The sequence below is a fragment of the Aspergillus eucalypticola genome (genome assembly GCF_003184535.1).
Source record: "Aspergillus eucalypticola CBS 122712 chromosome Unknown BO83scaffold_13, whole genome shotgun sequence".
NCBI lineage: Eukaryota > Fungi > Ascomycota > Eurotiomycetes > Eurotiales > Aspergillaceae > Aspergillus > Aspergillus eucalypticola.
Window position 1 is genome coordinate 800204 of NW_020290287.1, and position 17821 is coordinate 818024.

At 51.4% G+C, this 17821-nt stretch overlaps 6 protein-coding genes across 6 annotated transcripts; 5 read left to right on the top strand and 1 right to left on the bottom strand.

The window, feature by feature from the left end:
* The first annotated feature begins 63 nt into the window (after window positions 1–63).
* BO83DRAFT_41615 (uncharacterized protein) lies at window positions 64–674 on the top strand. Its single transcript, XM_025534679.1, has 3 exons — window positions 64–119; window positions 201–340; window positions 399–674. Exons 2-3 carry the CDS (start codon window positions 279–281, stop codon window positions 580–582), a joined length of 246 nt encoding a protein of 81 aa, XP_025388011.1. The 5' UTR covers window positions 64–119; window positions 201–278; the 3' UTR covers window positions 583–674.
* A 3947-nt stretch (window positions 675–4621) lies between these two features.
* BO83DRAFT_399205 (C2H2 transcription factor) lies at window positions 4622–6648 on the top strand (the record flags this gene model as incomplete). Its single annotated transcript, XM_025533307.1, has 2 exons — window positions 4622–6427; window positions 6484–6648. 2 exons carry the CDS (start codon window positions 4622–4624, stop codon window positions 6646–6648), a joined length of 1971 nt encoding a protein of 656 aa, XP_025388012.1.
* A 726-nt stretch (window positions 6649–7374) lies between these two features.
* On the bottom strand, window positions 7375–7915 carry BO83DRAFT_41451 (uncharacterized protein). Its single transcript, XM_025534573.1, has 2 exons — window positions 7642–7915; window positions 7375–7447 (listed from the first exon to the last, which is right to left on the bottom strand). The coding sequence occupies exons 1-2, from the start codon at window positions 7811–7813 to the stop codon at window positions 7443–7445; spliced, it is 177 nt and encodes a 58-aa protein (XP_025388013.1). The 5' UTR covers window positions 7814–7915; the 3' UTR covers window positions 7375–7442.
* Window positions 7886–8867, top strand: BO83DRAFT_378808 (uncharacterized protein). The gene is made up of 3 exons (XM_025531351.1): window positions 7886–8153; window positions 8246–8346; window positions 8437–8867. The coding sequence occupies exons 1-3, from the start codon at window positions 8042–8044 to the stop codon at window positions 8605–8607; spliced, it is 384 nt and encodes a 127-aa protein (XP_025388014.1). The 5' UTR covers window positions 7886–8041; the 3' UTR covers window positions 8608–8867.
* A 629-nt stretch (window positions 8868–9496) lies between these two features.
* Window positions 9497–11271, top strand: BO83DRAFT_378809 (DNA replication factor Cdt1 C-terminal domain-containing protein). The gene has a single exon (XM_025531352.1). It carries the CDS (start codon window positions 9684–9686, stop codon window positions 11160–11162), a length of 1479 nt encoding a protein of 492 aa, XP_025388015.1. The 5' UTR covers window positions 9497–9683; the 3' UTR covers window positions 11163–11271.
* Window positions 11272–11582: 311 nt separating this feature from the next.
* BO83DRAFT_313340 (uncharacterized protein) lies at window positions 11583–17800 on the top strand (the record flags this gene model as incomplete). The annotated part of the gene is made up of 8 exons (XM_025527554.1): window positions 11583–11606; window positions 11678–14487; window positions 14903–14975; window positions 15413–15556; window positions 15619–16753; window positions 16930–17271; window positions 17324–17409; window positions 17456–17800. 8 exons carry the CDS (start codon window positions 11583–11585, stop codon window positions 17798–17800), a joined length of 4959 nt encoding a protein of 1652 aa, XP_025388016.1.
* Between the last annotated feature and the right edge of the window lie 21 nt (window positions 17801–17821).

Genomic DNA, 17821 nt, shown 5'->3' on the forward strand with positions numbered 1-17821 from the left:
TATGACATATGTCGTTGTATAGCACGGCTTAGGTTGGAACAGCCTGTTCAGCGTGTGGGTTTCCAAAATAGCTGGATATTGGCTGCCAATCTGGGCTGGAGAGAAGGGCACACAGTACTGTAAAACCCCCCACGATCCCATCAATAAGGCCAATGCGGGACACTAATGCATTGTTCACATCTTTACTCACCACGGTAAAGTAACTTTTGCGAGGCTCGCAGGCCTATACTCCGACGTCCTATAAGCACGGTGCTCCGCCTACTTGGGTTATCTCTTCCATGCTCAGGCTAAGTAGCCCCGCGCATGGAGATTCCAGGGAAAGCTGCTGTCAATCGGCGCGGTTTTGACTCCAATCTCCATACCGGGGAGCACATCATCACTCTAACATGTGGCGTTAGCTGTCCGCGTGCACCCCCAGATGGACTCCTCTTTGTCCCGCATCAACCAGAGGTCATAGACGCGATGAAGAAGCTTCCATCGACTCCGTGCCGTTTGCAGGTGCTAGAGAGGCTGGCGAGGAGATGCGTGCAGACACCTGAGTGCCCTACTTTGACTTTGCTCCGGGTTTTCTCCAAAGTCTAAATGAATTGAATTACTATTGTCCACCGGGGTCTTGAGTTCAAGAAGGAACCTTATCAAGGTCCTGAACGCGGCCATGATAAAGCCTGCTGGGGGGTTAATGCTGCGCTCTTCGTTAATCAGGAACAAGCTTTCAGCCAGTTAGTTCAGGCCTGACGTATATCACTGCTATTAACATCGACATTGTCATGACGATACTGCTAATCTTCCTTGGTGGGGGTTATGAAACGGAGTGAGCGTCTCAAATAGAGTGTGCCGTAGAATGTGAGACGACACTGAGATGTCGAGCCATCTACTCAGTAGTATACCGGCGAGGACATGAATTTGTGACGAGGCCGATGTAAGGTACTGCAGCGTTCGGCCCGGAGAATTCCACCTCAAACTGCAGGTGTGGAAGCCCCGGAACCCATTGTGCGACATTCCGTTCGTATTCCATGCTGAATCCTGCTGGTCCTGGGCCGTTTGATAATCCAGTCAGGCGTTGGCCGGCTTACGCAGTCGTCGCACCCTGTGCCTCCCCTCTCCTGCAGCATTGCAGCCTAGATTTCACAATATACCGTCCACACTGAAAGAAAGGTGGGACCTTCATGTACCTTTAATCCGTTTAGTCTATACGGAGTCTAGTTGGGCAGGCAGTCAGTCAGTCAGTCACAATGTGTGTATCTAGGCAATTAGTCAACTTTTCCCCATTTCACTATTCTTTCTCTCTTCTCCCCCTCTCGAACCCCCGGATTGCCCGGTAACGCCGCTCTGTGCCACGCCACGAGACATGGCACACACTCTGCACCGCAACATTTGGCTCAGGCCCTTTTCATTTTCCCCTCCGAACTCACGAACGGATGTCTGGGTGGTGGACAGACCAAAGGCGAAGAAGAGAAGAGCAAGATCTAGGCTGGGGGTTTTGTCACCGGTCAAACTTACCAGACAAAGGGGCGAGGGAGCATTGAGTGGTTAACGTCACCGAGAGTCGCCGCCCGTGGGCCATCCGCGGAGGATTTCTGGTCAGCACCTGGACTCAGCCGGGCAAGAACGATTCATGAATCATCAAACAGTAATCCGTCCAGTTGACGGGCAGCCCTGGCACCGGGAAAAAGTAGCCGATCGGTCACCCCCTCTGCGGTGCCCCACTGGCTGCAGTGCCTGGTGCCTCACCACTCACCACTCTTTTCTTGGACGGGGCCTCCTCCGTTATATGAACTGTCCAAGAAGGACCCTTGATCCAGACGACCATGGCACCGCTCCAGACAGACCTGGGCCGAGAACTTCTTTTGGGGCCAATTTAGCCAGCCTTACCGAGAAACAACCTCGAAGAAGCCCATTCATCCGAATTAGTTTTGGGTTCTCGAGGGAAGGTGTTCAAACCCTTGGGAAGGGTCTTCGCAAGCCAGCCCATCTTGTTGCCCGCTTCCTTCTCTGGGGATTGCTAAGCGCTGGGTTCCTGATACGGGGTTCATACCGGCGCGTACGAGCGGTATTGATTCCGTGTGCCCCATCCTCTCTCATTTTCTGTCTTCCTTGGGATACTGGATACCTCCAATCTCGCCATATCGGTGTATCAGGTACATTGCCTCGTAGATTTTATCGTAACTCTCTTTTCTTGTCTCTTTTCTCTGCGATGTGTCGGGAAGGGATAAAAACCCGGGGTTGCCGACCGATGACCACTCGATGAAACAGAATCCTACAGTCCAACTTCCCATCGTTCAGGCAAATCCAAGGCTCCAACCCTCGGCGAGACTGGCTCATGAATTCATCCAACTGGAGTATCTCCACCGGTCTTGCGATCGATGATTCGTGTCCATCGGTCCGGACCAAGTCGTCAGTACCTGGGGCTAGAAGAGTTTACCTATCAACCTTCACTCTCAAACCCCCCGGTGAGTTCATTATTCGCCCGAACTCTATAGAGGACAAATCCGCATCGTCACCGTCATGTTGATCAAACTGTAAACTCAGGCGCTATCCGTTCCTCTCCAAAACGATCGTACGTAGCATTGCGGCGGTGACTGGCCAAGTCGCCGCTCTCTATCTAAGTACCCTGTACCCCCGACCGAAGGTACTCAGCCTTGTAGTCTGAATAGATGGTGGTTTTTTCTTTTTTTTTTTTCCCTTTCTTTCTTGTAGGGTAAATTTGTCTGGTACCCAAAGGGGGAAAAAGAGAAGAAAAATATTAAGTAAAATAAGGATTCTTACTCTTTCTGGATGAGTATTCGACTTTATACTTACCACTACCACTACCGCTACCACTATCTACCACCATTACTACTTACTACTTAGTACTCTTATTCTCTCTCCACCGGTTTTCTCCCCCTCCTCTTGACGCCTGTTTCGTCTCTTTCTGACCTTCTCCCTCTCTCTTCATCTTTCTCCCTTCTCACCTCCTCTTTCTTCTCTTTCTACCACCATCTACTATCTATTTACTACACTACTCTTCCTGCCTGTGGCCCCTCGTTTCGCCGTCCGCTGCCGAATCGACCGTTGTTTCCGACAAGCCTCCAGTTGCTTCTCCATCTACTCCTGAAGTGTTTCTGGCTGGGGTCCTGACGCCCGGCACTATCGTCGTCACCATTCACCTGTTTGGGGTGGGTGGGTTGCCGTCATCTTCACCCTGGTTACAGGCTACACACTATTAGTACTACTACTACTACTACTACTACTACTACTCGTATGGACTCTCACCCTTCCCTTCCCTCCAATCTTAAAGTTTTGGGATCCATCAGCCTCCTCTTCCTCTCTTGTTGTTCTTTTTCTTCGCCTACTTACTTGACTTTCCCGTCTCACCCTCTGACCATCCATCCTTCTTCCCTTTCCATTCTTTCCCATCCTTCCTTTCCCTTCCTTTCCAACAAATCCCCCTCCCCCTTCCCCTCATCCTTCCCATCCATCACCGCCCCTCGTGGCCCTGGTGCCTGTACATCATCGCTTACTAGTGCCCAGCCTAGCTTGGACCTGGTTGGTTTCGTCCCTATACTATTTATATGATTCATACAATTCTTGATTTTTTTGTGGCAATCCATATCACATTTTAGATTCTGATTTCGGTTGTTGTTTTTCTTTCTTTTTTCATCCTGTTCTATTTTCATTTGACTTCTCCGTTTATTGTTTCCGTTGCGCATGCCTGGTTTCTCCCCGGACGATCCGTAAACCAGGGGCCCGATCGGTTCGCGATACACCTATTTTTATTGCCATTAGTTCAGGTCTTGGCTGGGTCGGTGTCCTGACTGTCATACCCACAACCAGGACTCGACGTCGGCGGGAAACTCGATCGAGTCCGCCAAATCTCTCCAAACAACAACCACCGCTGACCACCTCCAACTACCACGTCCTCAACCTCCGTCGCCGCCGCCGCCTCTTTTCCTATTAGTGATCACCGATACACCTGCCTTAAACCTCACCTCCCTCCCTTCTCCGTCATCGTATCCTTCTGCCCGTTCAGTCCACCAGTCTTATCTGTCGGTCGATCAACCAGCTGTCCCTACCTCCTCTCGGCCAGGTCGATCTGTGAGCGATGCGTCCTCACACCTAATGGTCGTGCCCTTCCATCTATCGTGTACAACCTGGCTACCCTTGCTTCGCCATCTTCGTCGGGCATTCGGCTAAACAAGTCATCGCCATTTGTCTCCAACATTCCTCACTTTTCAACCCCTCGCTCGGATTTCAAAACACCTTGAGTTACCTCCCCTCCTTCGTAAGTTTTCCAAAATTCTTTTTTTTTTTTACTCCCCCTCCTCGTTCGCCCGATACCAGAAACCACAAAGATCCCCCTCACTACTCCCTTGCTGGTAATGTTTACACCTTTGAGGGGGTAAAATTTATTCACAACGGAAATTATGTTTAAAACACGATGGTTCATTCGCTTACATTGCTGCGCACATTTATCCAGTAGTCAGCATCGTGCGATCGACACCGCGTTTTTGACATCTTGAAACCCTCCATCTTTCACCCTTGAAACGGCTCGAGCTCGCATTCCGTCGATCGCTCGCCTGCCCGGTTTTCGGAACAGTACATAGACTACTCGGTGGAGTCGAGGGCTGCCCTCGCTGTCAATATGTCTTCATTTTTACCTGTGAATAATATTTCATCGCCGCCAGACCGCGTCATGGAGGAGGCGACAACATCTTCTACACCTCGCCCTCACGCCAAGCCCGACGCGGCGCCCCAAGATACGACATCGTCCATGATCGCTGCCCACGACGAGAGCACGCCTCGGAATATAAATAGCATTGAAGACACTCATCACCATGCCGACTCCCAGGGGAGTGCATCGCTGACCTCAGAGGATGCTGTACACGGTGAGTCGGATGAAGGATCTGAACATGAGGCGGAAAATAAGGGTGGCGCTCCACCTTCGAAAAAGAAGAAGGGTCAACGATTCTATTGCACAGACTTCCCACCGTGTAACTTGAGTTTTACAAGAAGTGAACATCTCGCTCGACATATCCGCAAACATACCGGAGAACGTCCGTTTCAGTGTCACTGTTCACGTCGCTTTTCCCGTCTCGATAATCTGCGACAGCATGCTCAGACGGTGCACGTCAACGAGGAAATCCCCGGTGACTCTCTTGCAGCCACTGGAACACGATTCCAGCGCCAGATCCGGACAGACCGTGTACGACCCCAAGGTCGAGCTAGAGCAGGAACCGCGGGCAGTCAGGGAACCCATAGCAGAGGTCACAGTCGAAACCTATCTGCCTCGAGCATTACCTCAACTGCGTCCACCTTCAGTCAGCCCCAGGAGCTTCGTCGCCGACCTCCACCCTTGATGATGGCGAATGATAGGGCGCGCCTGATGGAGCCGATGGACGCCCCTAGCACGCCACCAGCCCGTGGAATACCCGGTCCAACAGCCGGCGGATCTCCCTACACGCCGTCTCACCACATCTTCTCAGCGGGCGGCAACGGCAGCCCACACGTGGCTTCCCCCATCTCTACAGCATCACAGGCCTCAGGCTTCTGGGAAGGCAAAACTGCCGCCCGCCGTCTCTCCGTTCCTACGGGTGCGAACCCGTTCGCGTCGCAACACGTCAATGCCTACCCGCCGAACTACGTTCCAACGCAAGCGTATGCTCCTCATGGAGGCGCCTACGCGAGCCCTGTCAGCTCGTCCTACTCACTACCCCGCGACGAAACAAACCACGGTGCTACCGACGCTGATCTCCGGAGAAGAACTTGGCATCCTTCGACTTGGTCTACGGTCCCTCGGCCTGCTACAAGCGGTCTTAGCAACTATCAGACGCCAGAAGTGTTTAAGCCATCTTTTGGCGCCAATGGATCAACAGAGCAGCCACCGCGGCTGCCTGGAATTGAGAGCTTTGATAAGGTGGTGGCTCAAAGGCCCTTGACACCGCCCGTTCGGCGGTCGAGTCCGATGCAAATCGACAACCCTAACAAGCCTCCTCCGAATTATAACCTTGCCGGGGGCTACAACTACACACAGCCCGCTAAACGACCGGCGCCGCCAATCTCTGGCCCTGGTCACCGACGGGGCCATGTCTCTTGGGACATGTCATTGCACACGAACCTTACTGGTCTGCACATCAGAGACAAGCCTCCACAGCGGGACGCATCGAACTGGAGCCAGCAGACCATTGCAGAGATTCACAATGTGGGATCTCGGCCCTCGTCTTCGTACCAACCACAGTTCCACGAATACCGAGGACATGGGCATGCTCCTTCCTACACCAATGCTACCTCGAACTCTCAGGCCACGCGAACCTCGCCTGAGGACTCCAGTAGCAGTGAAGGGGTACATACTCCCTCAACGGCGTCCCTGGAATACCATCCCGCCATTGTGCACAACAATGGATATGTGGAGCCGCACCACCCCCCGTTTTCATCCGATACTTCTCATGCAGTACGCACCCGTTACCCGGAGTATCGCTGAGGGCCAAATCACTGATTGAACTGCAGGCCTGTCCCCCGCTTCCCCCACAGACTGATAGCTATCACGGCAAACATGATCCACGGTCCGAATTCCTGCCCCACACTGCCCGAGAGCCTGGAATGGGTCGGCTGGAGGCACTGGTTGCCGTTGCCACGAGTGAGAACAAAAGCGCAGCGAAGCTGTTCCTGTGAAGGAATCGTGGTGTGAGACATGTTGGGATGTCCTCTGCGAGCAGGGGTTCTGAGTGGTTTCAATTCTGAAGTCGATCTTTCTCGGTTTTCCCGCCATTTCCTCTTTTGTTTCGAGCCGGAGTTGTATAGTACGGGGCGCCCGGTCTTTTTCTTTCTGGGGGATCCTCTACATTTTCTTTGTTCTTGATATAACTGCGAATTGCTAGATACTTAGCCTCTCGTTACTCGGAGCTGCACACCACCGCTCGGCTGCGGGAATCTTTATGATGTGATGACTGACGAATAATGCATCAGTGGGTTGGATCGATATATGGGCTCTCTGACAATTGCTGTGTCTTCGTTCGGGTGTTTTCTTTCTCTTTGTCTTCTTGGTTTTCTTGTCCGGTTGCATGTTTTGGCGTTCTCATCACCTCCGGTCTGCTGTCCATAGTGCATGAAGATACCCCCCGGCCTTGATCTCGAGCTCAGCTACGAGGTTATGGAAGGAGTTTCCTACTCTGGTCGTGGTGTGGCTTCGATTGTGTGTTCGGCTTCTGTCTATATCCATCCATTGCGCTCTCCTTATGGTGTCCAAGTGTGGCCCTCTGTGTATTTCATTATATGTGTCTTTTTTTTTTCTGCGACAGTGAGGATTCAATTAGCAACCAGCTGCGGGTAAAGTGATAAATGTCAGAGATTTAATTCCATTCCAGTTGTACTTTGTAACTGGTGGGTAACTACTACATAGTCAACATGAAGTAGATAACAGCCCCATCATGACGTGTTCGATTTACACCAGGCCACTCCAGCAACATCTACCCTATGTCCTTCGTTAGTACTTGTGTCAGAAGCAAGAAGAGTTGGGTCATGGAAGCCGTTGGACCCGATGACCTTGCAGTGACGTAGTGTCGGTCCCGCAGCCGATCCTCGCCGCGCCGGAGCAGCATAGCTCTGTAGCTATCTGCAAATACCTCTACTGCAGAGAACAATATATGGGAGAAATAATCGACTTACAAACCTCTACAATAAAATAAAGTACCCAATCATCTGATCGCACAAGCAAAAACACCTTATAATTTATAAGTAAAACAAAAAAACAAAACAAAACAAAAAAAGAACCGACTGCACCACCCGACAAGAGGAGAAGAAGACCGAAGCCGGACCCCCAACCCCCCAAAGACGTCATACCCTGTGACACTTGCCTAGTTAGCCACTGCACTCATTACTTTCTTTCTCTCTGCCCAGCCTAACAACTAAAGTTCATTTTCAACTTCAACTCATCTACAATCTATAAGTACCTGTCTGTTGTCTCCCTCCTGTACCGGATTCCACTCAAGCTTCAAACAACAATAACAAGCATTCCATTCGAATTGTCTATATTTCAAGAAGATCATACATATACATAACATCCACCATGTCGAAGAACCCTACCGCCCTCTACCTCGGCATTGCTGCCCTCGGCGCCGGTGGCTATTACATGTACCGCGCTGGAGGCGATCCCAAGGTTGCGAAGGAAGAGATGAGACGTATGCTTCTCCCTTAATTCATTCATTCATTGTGTTGTTGATCATGTTGATGGGTGTTGTTTGCTAATGCTGGATGTACGATGGTATTATAGATGACGCCCACCTCGCCCGTCTCAAGGCACCCACAGGCGATCAAGCCGAGAAGGCAGGTGAAAAGGCAGCGTATGAGGCACGGTTGAATGTTGATGAGGCGGTATGTCTATACCCTTAGTTTCTTATAACTGTTTCTTTCTTGGTGTTGAGAACGATGGATGCTAATGATGTTGTGTGATGATGGTGATAGATCGACACCGCCAGCAAAGACGCCAAAGATAGCATGAACCGTCTGGAGAAGATTGGTCGCGACAAGACGGCTGAGTTGCGCTCCGGGGCAGAGAAGTTGGAGGGTAAGGTGGAGGAGAAGGCAGCGGAGGCGAAGGGAGCGGTGTCGGGGTGGTTTGGGGGGAAGAAATAATAATCTTACAACCTCTTGGAAGTGATTTATATAATTGATGATGATGATGAGGAGGAGGAAGGTGGTTGATTGCAAAATGAGAGCTTAGCTGGGCTGGGCTTTTTATGCTGATGCTGATGCTGTTTTAATATGCATCTTTTTTTCTCTACTTTTATAATTATCGTGATGATAAGAATGACGAGTTGTGCCTTGTCTGGAAATGTCTTTTATGTACTTATCTACGTATATCTGGCTTGGTTAAGGTAATGGGAATGGTCATTACCACTGGTGTTATGTTAATGAATGATGCATTTATCTACCATCTTCTCTCTATGTCTGAATATTGGTGTCTGTATAGGTGGGGATATGGTGTAGTGGAATAGTTACGTAGTGTGCGGAGCCAGAGTATGACCTAGTTAGTAAGGTTGGATGACTACGGTCTAGCCAACTACTCAACTAAAGTGCAAAAATAGTGGAGAGAGAGAGAGAGAGCAACGTTCTAGAGCATACCTCCGTCCCCAAACCTGCAGCACTTAGTCTAGACTACAGTGCGGGGAGGGGGGGTTACGGTATGCTGCATTCCGAGACTGATTATTGCTCTAGAGACTGAGAAATATCAACATTCATTCATATATGACCAAGGAAGTATGGACAAAACATCCTCCCAAATTGAATAAGTGAATCAATGATATATTCTCTTTCTGCACTCATCGAAAAGTCAATGTGGTCATGATTTGCAGCTAAAGTTCCAACTCAAAACTAATATTACCCTTTCCGGCCGACACGGATACGCCAAAGACACCAGACGCGCCTTGATCGCGTCGCGCGTGAACTCCACCTCAAATCCACGCTACCCGCTGTTACCCATCCATTTGTCCCATCCCTTAAGAAAAAAAGAATAATCATTCCCCGTTTTAGTGGATTTTCTCTAACACTCATATTATCCTCTTCCTCTTTTCCCCGAACTTTCCATACATACACTACTACTACTTCTATCCTATCTTATTTAAAGGGTCTAATTGTTTAATAATTACTCTATGATACGCCAATAGGATTCCTATCCCTTAATTTCCTCATTTACATAATTGGAAACCGCGATGCCGCGCACTTATTCCACAAGGCAGGCGGCCAGAGGCCTGCAACAGCAGCAGCAACCGGGCATCCAGAGCTTCACAAGAGCAACTAAGCCTGGTGTTGTAGCTCCTTCCTCCTTATCGGATATTAAGAAGCCCGCTACGACAACGACGACGAATAATGTCCCGGTCACGCCTTCCAAGAAACGCAAACTGGTCGAGCTCGAAAACGTCGATTGCCGGGGTCCTCAGGGAGTGGAAAGCACGGATGCGGTCACGCCTTCCAAGTCTCTTCGATTGGGAGAATTGACCTTAAATACGCCTAGAAGTGGACATTATGCACGGTCTTCGGTGTCAGTGAGGAGGAGCGGCTCGGCTGCTACTGCTGTTCCTGAGCAGCCGCCGAGTACCCCCTCGAAGCGCGCAGGTGCTAGGAAGACAACCACAAAGCCAGCTCCTGTGAATGGTCGTGCAGCATGTGTGGAAGATCTCGTAAACCTGCATGGAGCGTTCCTGAAGGCTGTTGCGCTTCATGCTATGCACAATGGTGTCACTGCCCCTGCCGACCTAAGGGAACTGCTCCCTACCATTGAACGACTCTGGAAGAAGCGGAAGGTGGTAATTAAGGATCTGCAACGACTCATTTGGGTTCTGGACCAGGAGCCATCATCGACAGCCTTTCCCGGATATCGAATTGCGAATTATGGACTGGGAAGGGTGTGTTTGGAGCGAACTGTACGGGAGGGTGAGGAGCGGACGAGCGAGAGTGAATTGCAAGAGCGGTTTGAGCAGAGCGTGGATTTGCTTTGGGAGAAGGCATTGGATGCGGTGGACGGAGACGAATCAAGGGTGGACTTCGTCAACACGCTGGGCGTTGCGACGATCCAAGAGTCGTTGACACCGTTCACCACGTTCCGGAAGGGACAGCAACGGTTGCAGGACTTGAGGGGCGGAGTGATTCGACTGAAGACGGAGAAGCTACGCGCGGATGGGAAGGACGATGTGCCAGAGAAACCGATCGATGCGGCAAGTACGCGCCGGAAGGGACTGCTGGAGCGCATTAAGGATAAGCAGCTACGACAGGCGACATTGCCGCCGCCGCCGTCGAAGCAGGAGCTGCTAAGGAGGGCAGCTGCGGAGCGCGTGGAGGAGGTCGCGGGGGTTTTGGCGCTGCTCAGACCTGCTGGGTATGTCGGGACCGGAGCGAAGGCCGTGATGGCTGCGCAGCGAACGCCGTTCCGGATCGAGATGATTGCGCAGCACGTCCGGGATTCTGTGCGGAGTCCGATTTCCCAGCAGGAGGTGGAGATCTGTTTGGAGATTCTGGCCCGGGAGGATGTTGCCGGGGGGTGGGTGAATCTCGTCACGGTGAATCAGATGAAGTCTGTGGTTCTTAAATCATGTGCGGATGTCCAGCCCAAGGAGATTGGAGCCAAGGTGGCCCAGTTGAAGCTTGGGTGGGAAGGGTCTGAGGCGCAGAAGACTGTCGTCTCTGCTGCTTGATATGGTTACGTTGGATACACCTGTGTCTTTCGTTTGGATGGATGTTCTGTTTGATACCTCATCCGGGTGGCCTGGTATGCCTCCGGCATTATGATTGCATTGTCAGCGATATGTAGCATTAGCATATGTATGTAATGATAGTATAAAAACAACTTATAAGACTATGACTCTGTGCTTTTCCTATCCGTATATCCAAGTGTATTCTTTCCCCATCTTCATGTTCATACCTCAGGCAGCAGATCCCTTAATTCACCCGGCCGCGCGCGGACGCGTATACACGTGACCGCGTTTTCCGCAGCGCGTCGGCAGCCATACCTATCAACTATCAACTATCCGCAGCTTAGCTTTGAGCCCATACCTCCAACGACCGACAAGCAGGCGCACAAGTCTCTTTCCTCGTTGGAGATAGACTACAGCACCATGTCATCTCGACCAGATCTCAAGGTAAGCTCAGGCCGTTTTAGGCAATTAAGAAGAATGAAATCGGCTAACATTGGACTAATTGTACTGTCTAGGTGGACGACGAAGTCGGCTTCATCCGCTTCTACCGCTCCATTTCCTCCTCCTCCGACAACGACAACAACAATGAGACAATCCGAGTTTTTGACCGCGGAGACTGGTACTCCGCCCACGGCGCCGAAGCCGAGTTCATCGCTCGCACCGTTTACAAAACCACCTCTGTGATCCGCAACCTCGGCCGGAGCGACACAGGCGGCCTGCCCTCCGTGACGATGAGCGTGACTGTATTCCGCAATTTTCTGCGCGAGGCGTTATTCCGGCTTAATCGGCGAGTGGAGATCTGGGGCTCTGCGAGCGGGCGCGGCGGACAGTGGAAGCTCATTAAGCAGGCTAGTCCTGGTAACTTGCAGGATGTGGAAGAAGAATTGGGGAGTGTGGGTGGATTGAATATTGAGGCCGGGGCGCCGATCATTCTGGCTGTGAAGATATCTGCGAAGGCCGGGGAGGCCAGGAGTGTGGGGGTTTGCTTTGCGGATGCGAGTGTTAGGGAGCTTGGAGTGAGTGAGTTCTTGGATAATGATGTCTATTCGAATCTGGAATCGTTGGTGATTCAGCTGGGAGTGAAGGAGTGTCTTGTGCAGATGGACGCCGGGAGGAAGGATGTGGAGCTGGGGAAGGTGAGGAATATTATGGACAGTTGTGGGATTGCCGTGTCGGAGAGGCAGAGTGGTGACTTTGGGGTCAGGGATATTGAGCAGGATTTGACAAGGTTGTTGAGGGATGAGAGGTCTGCGGGGACGCTGCCGCAGACTGAGCTGAAGTTGGCAATGGGTTCCGCGGCGGCGCTGATCAAGTACCTCGGCGTTATGACGGATCCATCCAACTTTGGCCAGTATCGTCTGTATCAGCATGATCTGTCGCAGTTCATGAAGCTGGATTCGTCGGCGCTGAGGGCGTTGAATCTCATGCCGGGTCCGCGGGACGGATCTAAGTCGATGAGTCTGTTCGGGTTGCTGAATCATTGTAAGACGCCGGTAGGAAGCAGGTTGCTGGCGCAGTGGTTGAAGCAGCCGTTGATGGATAAGGCTGAGATTGAGAAGAGACAGCAGCTGGTGGAGTCGTTTGTGATGGACACGGAGCTTCGGCAGACGATGCAGGAGGAGCATCTGCGCTCGATCCCGGATTTGTATCGCTTGGCGAAGCGGTTCCAGAGAAAGCAGGCGACGTTGGAGGATGTCGTGCGTGTGTATCAAGTCGCCATTCGCCTGCCGGGCTTTGTTGCATCGCTGGAGAATGTGATGGATGAGCAGTATCAGACGCCTCTGGAAGCGGAGTATACGTCTAAGCTGCGCAGCCATTCGGATAACCTGGCGAAGCTGGAGGAGATGGTTGAGACGACGGTGGACTTGGATGCGTTGGAGAACCACGAGTTCATTATCAAGCCGGAGTTCGATGAGAGCTTGCGCATCATTCGCAAGAAGTTGGATAAGCTGCGTCATGATATGGACTCGGAACACCGCCGCGTGGGCCGGGATCTGGACCAAGAAGTGGACAAGAAGCTGTTTCTGGAGAATCATCGTGTGCATGGCTGGTGCTTCCGACTGACTCGCAACGAGGCAGGCTGTATCCGCAACAAGAGAGAGTACCAGGAGTGCTCCACCCAGAAGAACGGTGTCTACTTTACGACTTCGACAATGCAAGCGCTCCGTCGTGAGCACGATCAGCTGTCTTCCAACTACAATCGCACCCAGACTGGTCTGGTTAGCGAGGTCGTTGGTGTAGCTGCTTCCTACTGCCCTGTCCTGGAGCAGCTTGCTGGCGTTCTAGCTCATCTCGATGTTATTGTGAGCTTCGCGCATTGTGCAGTACATGCCCCTACGCCCTATGTCCGCCCCAAAATTCACCCGCGCGGTACTGGAAACACGATTCTGAAGGAGGCGCGGCATCCCTGCATGGAAATGCAGGATGATATTTCATTCATCACCAACGATGTGTCGCTCATTCGTGATGAGTCTTCCTTCCTGATTATTACCGGTCCCAACATGGGTGGTAAATCGACCTATATCCGACAGATTGGCGTCGTTGCGCTGATGGCTCAGACGGGCTGTTTCGTGCCCTGCTCCGAGGCGGAGCTGACTATATTCGACTGTATCCTTGCTCGTGTTGGTGCGAGTGACTCGCAGCTCAAAGGTGTGTCGACTTTCATGGCCGAGATGCTTGAAACCTCAAACATCCTCAAGTCCGCGACCTCGGAGTCCTTGATCATCATCGACGAACTTGGTCGCGGAACTAGTACATACGATGGATTCGGCCTTGCATGGGCTATTTCAGAGCACATCGTCACTGAGATTCGCTGTTTCGGCCTGTTTGCAACCCACTTCCACGAATTGACGGCCCTGGCCGATCGCTACCCCAAGTCGGCCAAGAATCTACATGTAGTGGCTTTTATTGGTGATGGCACAGGCGATGAGGAGAGCAAAGACTCGAAGCGGGACCAGGTCACGCTACTGTACCGCGTCGAACCGGGCATCTGTGACCAGTCATTCGGTATTCACGTCGCTGAATTGGTCCGCTTCCCGGAGAAGGTGGTCAACATGGCGCGACAGAAAGCAGACGAGCTTGAGGACTTCACTTCCTCTGGAGCACAGGGACAAGAGTCCAACATGACACTTGACAAGTACTCCCAGGAAGAAGTTGAGGAGGGAAGTGCTCTCCTCAAGGACATGTTGCTGAAGTGGAAGGAAGCAATTGAGGCACCCGGCAAGGACCTGTCGGTTGAAGAAAAGCGCCAAATCATGCGTGACCTTGTCAACAGTGATCCAAAGTTACAAGCGAACAAGGTATTCCAGGGCATTAAGGCTCTGTAGTTATGGGTATGGGTTTGCTGCCATTCGGGTTTATAGCGGCTGGGAGTTCGGAATGGGATGATTTGTATGTTGTCATGGGTCAATGGGTAAAGGATTAGAAGAATTTCTTTGTTAAATCTAGTTTAAGGAGCACAATACAAAAACATGCCTCAAATCTTCATCTACTCCGTACTGTGTAGTAGCATAGATGTATACCCAGTCACGTGGGACCGCGGAGATCTAGACGCCTCAGGGTTGCGGTCCGCATCTTCCCCATCGCCCACTCCGTGCCTTGAGACTTCCAGCTTGCCGGTTGATTGAGAAGCTCTCATTGTCTTTGATCTCCTCTTGTATGACTTGTCAGCCTGTCTTGTGCGATCGTCACTCTTTTTCGGCAATTTCGCTTCCGCTTCCAGCCCTCTTCACTCCCCTCAGCAATGCGCGCAAACTGAAGCGACCACTCGCCGGACAGCTTGATTCATGCACCCCTTTTCCATCCTCACTCTCGGTATCTTCGTAGCGGGCTACATCACCGCGAGGTGGGATCTTGTTACTCGCCTATACGAATTGGCTATATTCGCCTGGGATCACGGCGTTGTGGTATGCTTCGTTCTGCTACCTGTTCCTTCGCGCAATCGCGGTAACTGAACAACGGACGGGCTAACTTCTCCCTCGACAATAGACACGGACCGCAAAGGGTTTCCTCCTCTTATCAGTATTCTTCTTTCTTCTCGTACTTCCTATCAATCATATAGCTGCGACTGAGGGTGAATTGGTATGCTACTATCGCGATGGCTGGCTTGCCGTGCTGTTGCGGAACGGCCATACAGCTATGAAATCCCGAACAAGGCTGATATTCTTGATTAGCACCCTCGATACGTGCACCTGGGTGTCTCCGCGCGCGAACAACTACGCCGTCGAGGCTCCTTTTGATCGCGGTTGGAGGATGTCAACATGCTCATGAGCGATGGGTTGCTACGGGTATTTTGGCCATACGATCTTCCCCGGTCATCATCGCCAGGAGTGATTGTTGGATGGCGGAATTCAGAGGTGGACTTTTTTGTTCTGACGGTCTTGGAAGATGTGGAGGTAAAACTGGGTTATACTGTGTTCATGCTGGGAGCGAGAGGCAGCTAACATTTGGCCGATAGCCCCGGAATGTCGACAACGCTTTGCGGGCGGGGATTCTTTTCCGCAATAGCCCCCATCCTATCGTACGGATATTCGCTCTATGTGGACGCTCGGCTATGCATGTCCTAGGATCGACTAATTCGCCAGATCCGCCAACGGCTTTCAATCCGTCACATCTCTATGTTACTACGAGTTCGTCAGGCAAGGTCCCTCGGATCTTCTGCCCGCCGGAAACAAATCTGTCTGTCCAGGTTATCATGTTTCATCGGCCCCATCCGACCAGGATGGAATACATGTCTCTGGAACCGATCTCTCTGGCATTGGGCGACAAGGTGTTTGGCTCAGATAAGTCAGATGCTGTATCCGACAAGATTGATACCGAAGAGGAGTCGGACAAGGCTCAAGCTGGAATGCTGGTGGAGAAGTTGAAGCTCCATACGGTAGTCAAGCATGTCCCGTCGTCTAAAGAACAGGCACTTCCCCTCATCATCAACCAGGTCAACTGCGCTTATGAGATGGGGAAGCTTATGGAGAAGAATAGCCACTTGGTAGGCATCCGTGTCAAGAGAAGCATGAGTGTGGGTGAACGGGTTGTAGAATCCGCTACTACGCTGTGGGATCTCTTCGTTCTCGGCGTTTCCTATGTCTTCTGGCAGTGGATCTGGCCTGTAATTACCCGCATATTCATTGTTGGGCTTGTCTTCCATCGCACGATTGCAGAGATTGTCCTGCAGATTCTCGAATGGCGCGCTCGTCCTGATGCCGCTGCTCTGAAAGACATATCTGCGACAGCTCAGCAGGTGGATATTCGATTACAGCAGTTCTGTTACTGGCCCATACAATATGTGAAACTACGCCAGAGGAAAAATAATTGGGAGAGTGTGACTACGAGTCATCCGGACTACATTCGCTTCTACAACAGCTTGTGGCTTGTCGCCAATGATGTGATTATTGGAATTGCACTGGGGTCATACATTATCGACAATGCCAACTGGGTCGCCTTTCAGATCAGTTTCATCTTGACAGGCTATACAGTGGAAGGGCTACAGGGTACTATTTCCTGGCTCATGGACTGGCCGGCTGGTCTTAAGCTCAATAACGAACTCGCCGCGTTCTTGGGTGACCTTTTCTTGTGGGTCATTGAAAATTGGGCGGGTAAGCTTGGATTCCCAGTCCTTCCGAATGTTTAATATGGGCTAATTAGATGAAAGCTTGCATCGCCAACTTGCAACCTTACCTACCACATATTATTTACGTTGTCGGCTGTTCCAGTTTCGCCGGGGCAAGTATGCCAATTGCCCTGTTTTCCGACCTCATATCTATTTTGACAGTGCATATCTACTCTTTCTACATCGCATCTGCCCGGATTTTTAACTGGCAACTTACCATCATTATCTCGCTTTTCCATCTTTTCCGCGGCAAGAAGCGAAACGTGCTTCGCAACCGTATAGATTCATGCGATTACGATCTTGACCAACTACTTCTTGGGACCATCTTGTTCACCGTTCTTTTCTTCCTTCTACCCACAGTTATCGTCTTCTATCTCGCCTTCGCGAGCGCGCGGATGTTGATCATTTCACTTAAGGCAGCTCTCGATACCTGCTTGGCATTCTTGAATCATTTCCCGCTTTTTGCACTGATGCTCAGAGTCAAGGACTCACGGAGACTGCCAGGTGCGTTACGTTCACGTCTTATCGAAGGCCAATTAGCTGATTGCATTCTCAGGTGGGATACGATTCGAACTTCGTGAAGAGCACGACAAGTCCTCGACAAGCAAGTCGAGCGTCACTGTGCCTTATATTCACCTCGAGGTGGGCAGCCAATTTCCACTGAGCCATCAAATGCTGACCTGGACAGTCTATCCCTCTTACTCTCCGTGCCATGTTTGATCAGTACTTCCAACTGGGTCATCGCCTACGGAAACATTATCTTTCCCCACAAGTCATCTTCTGCCTTGTGACCGGCCGCTTTGTGCCTCCTATCCACCGCCGCAATCTGTACGGCATGCAGTACAGCATGCTTCCTGCGCGCCGGGCGAGCATGACTGAGGTATGGTCGATGCTGACACAACCTCGCAAGACCAGTAGTAGCAGCAGCAGTTCCTCGTCCATGGTTGGAGGCATGGGAACTGCAGCGAATGGGATACTGAAGGTTCCAGGGGCGTTTGGCCAAGGCGAATTGAGGAGGCGAGGGCATCGATAGTATATGATTCATGTCGCATTA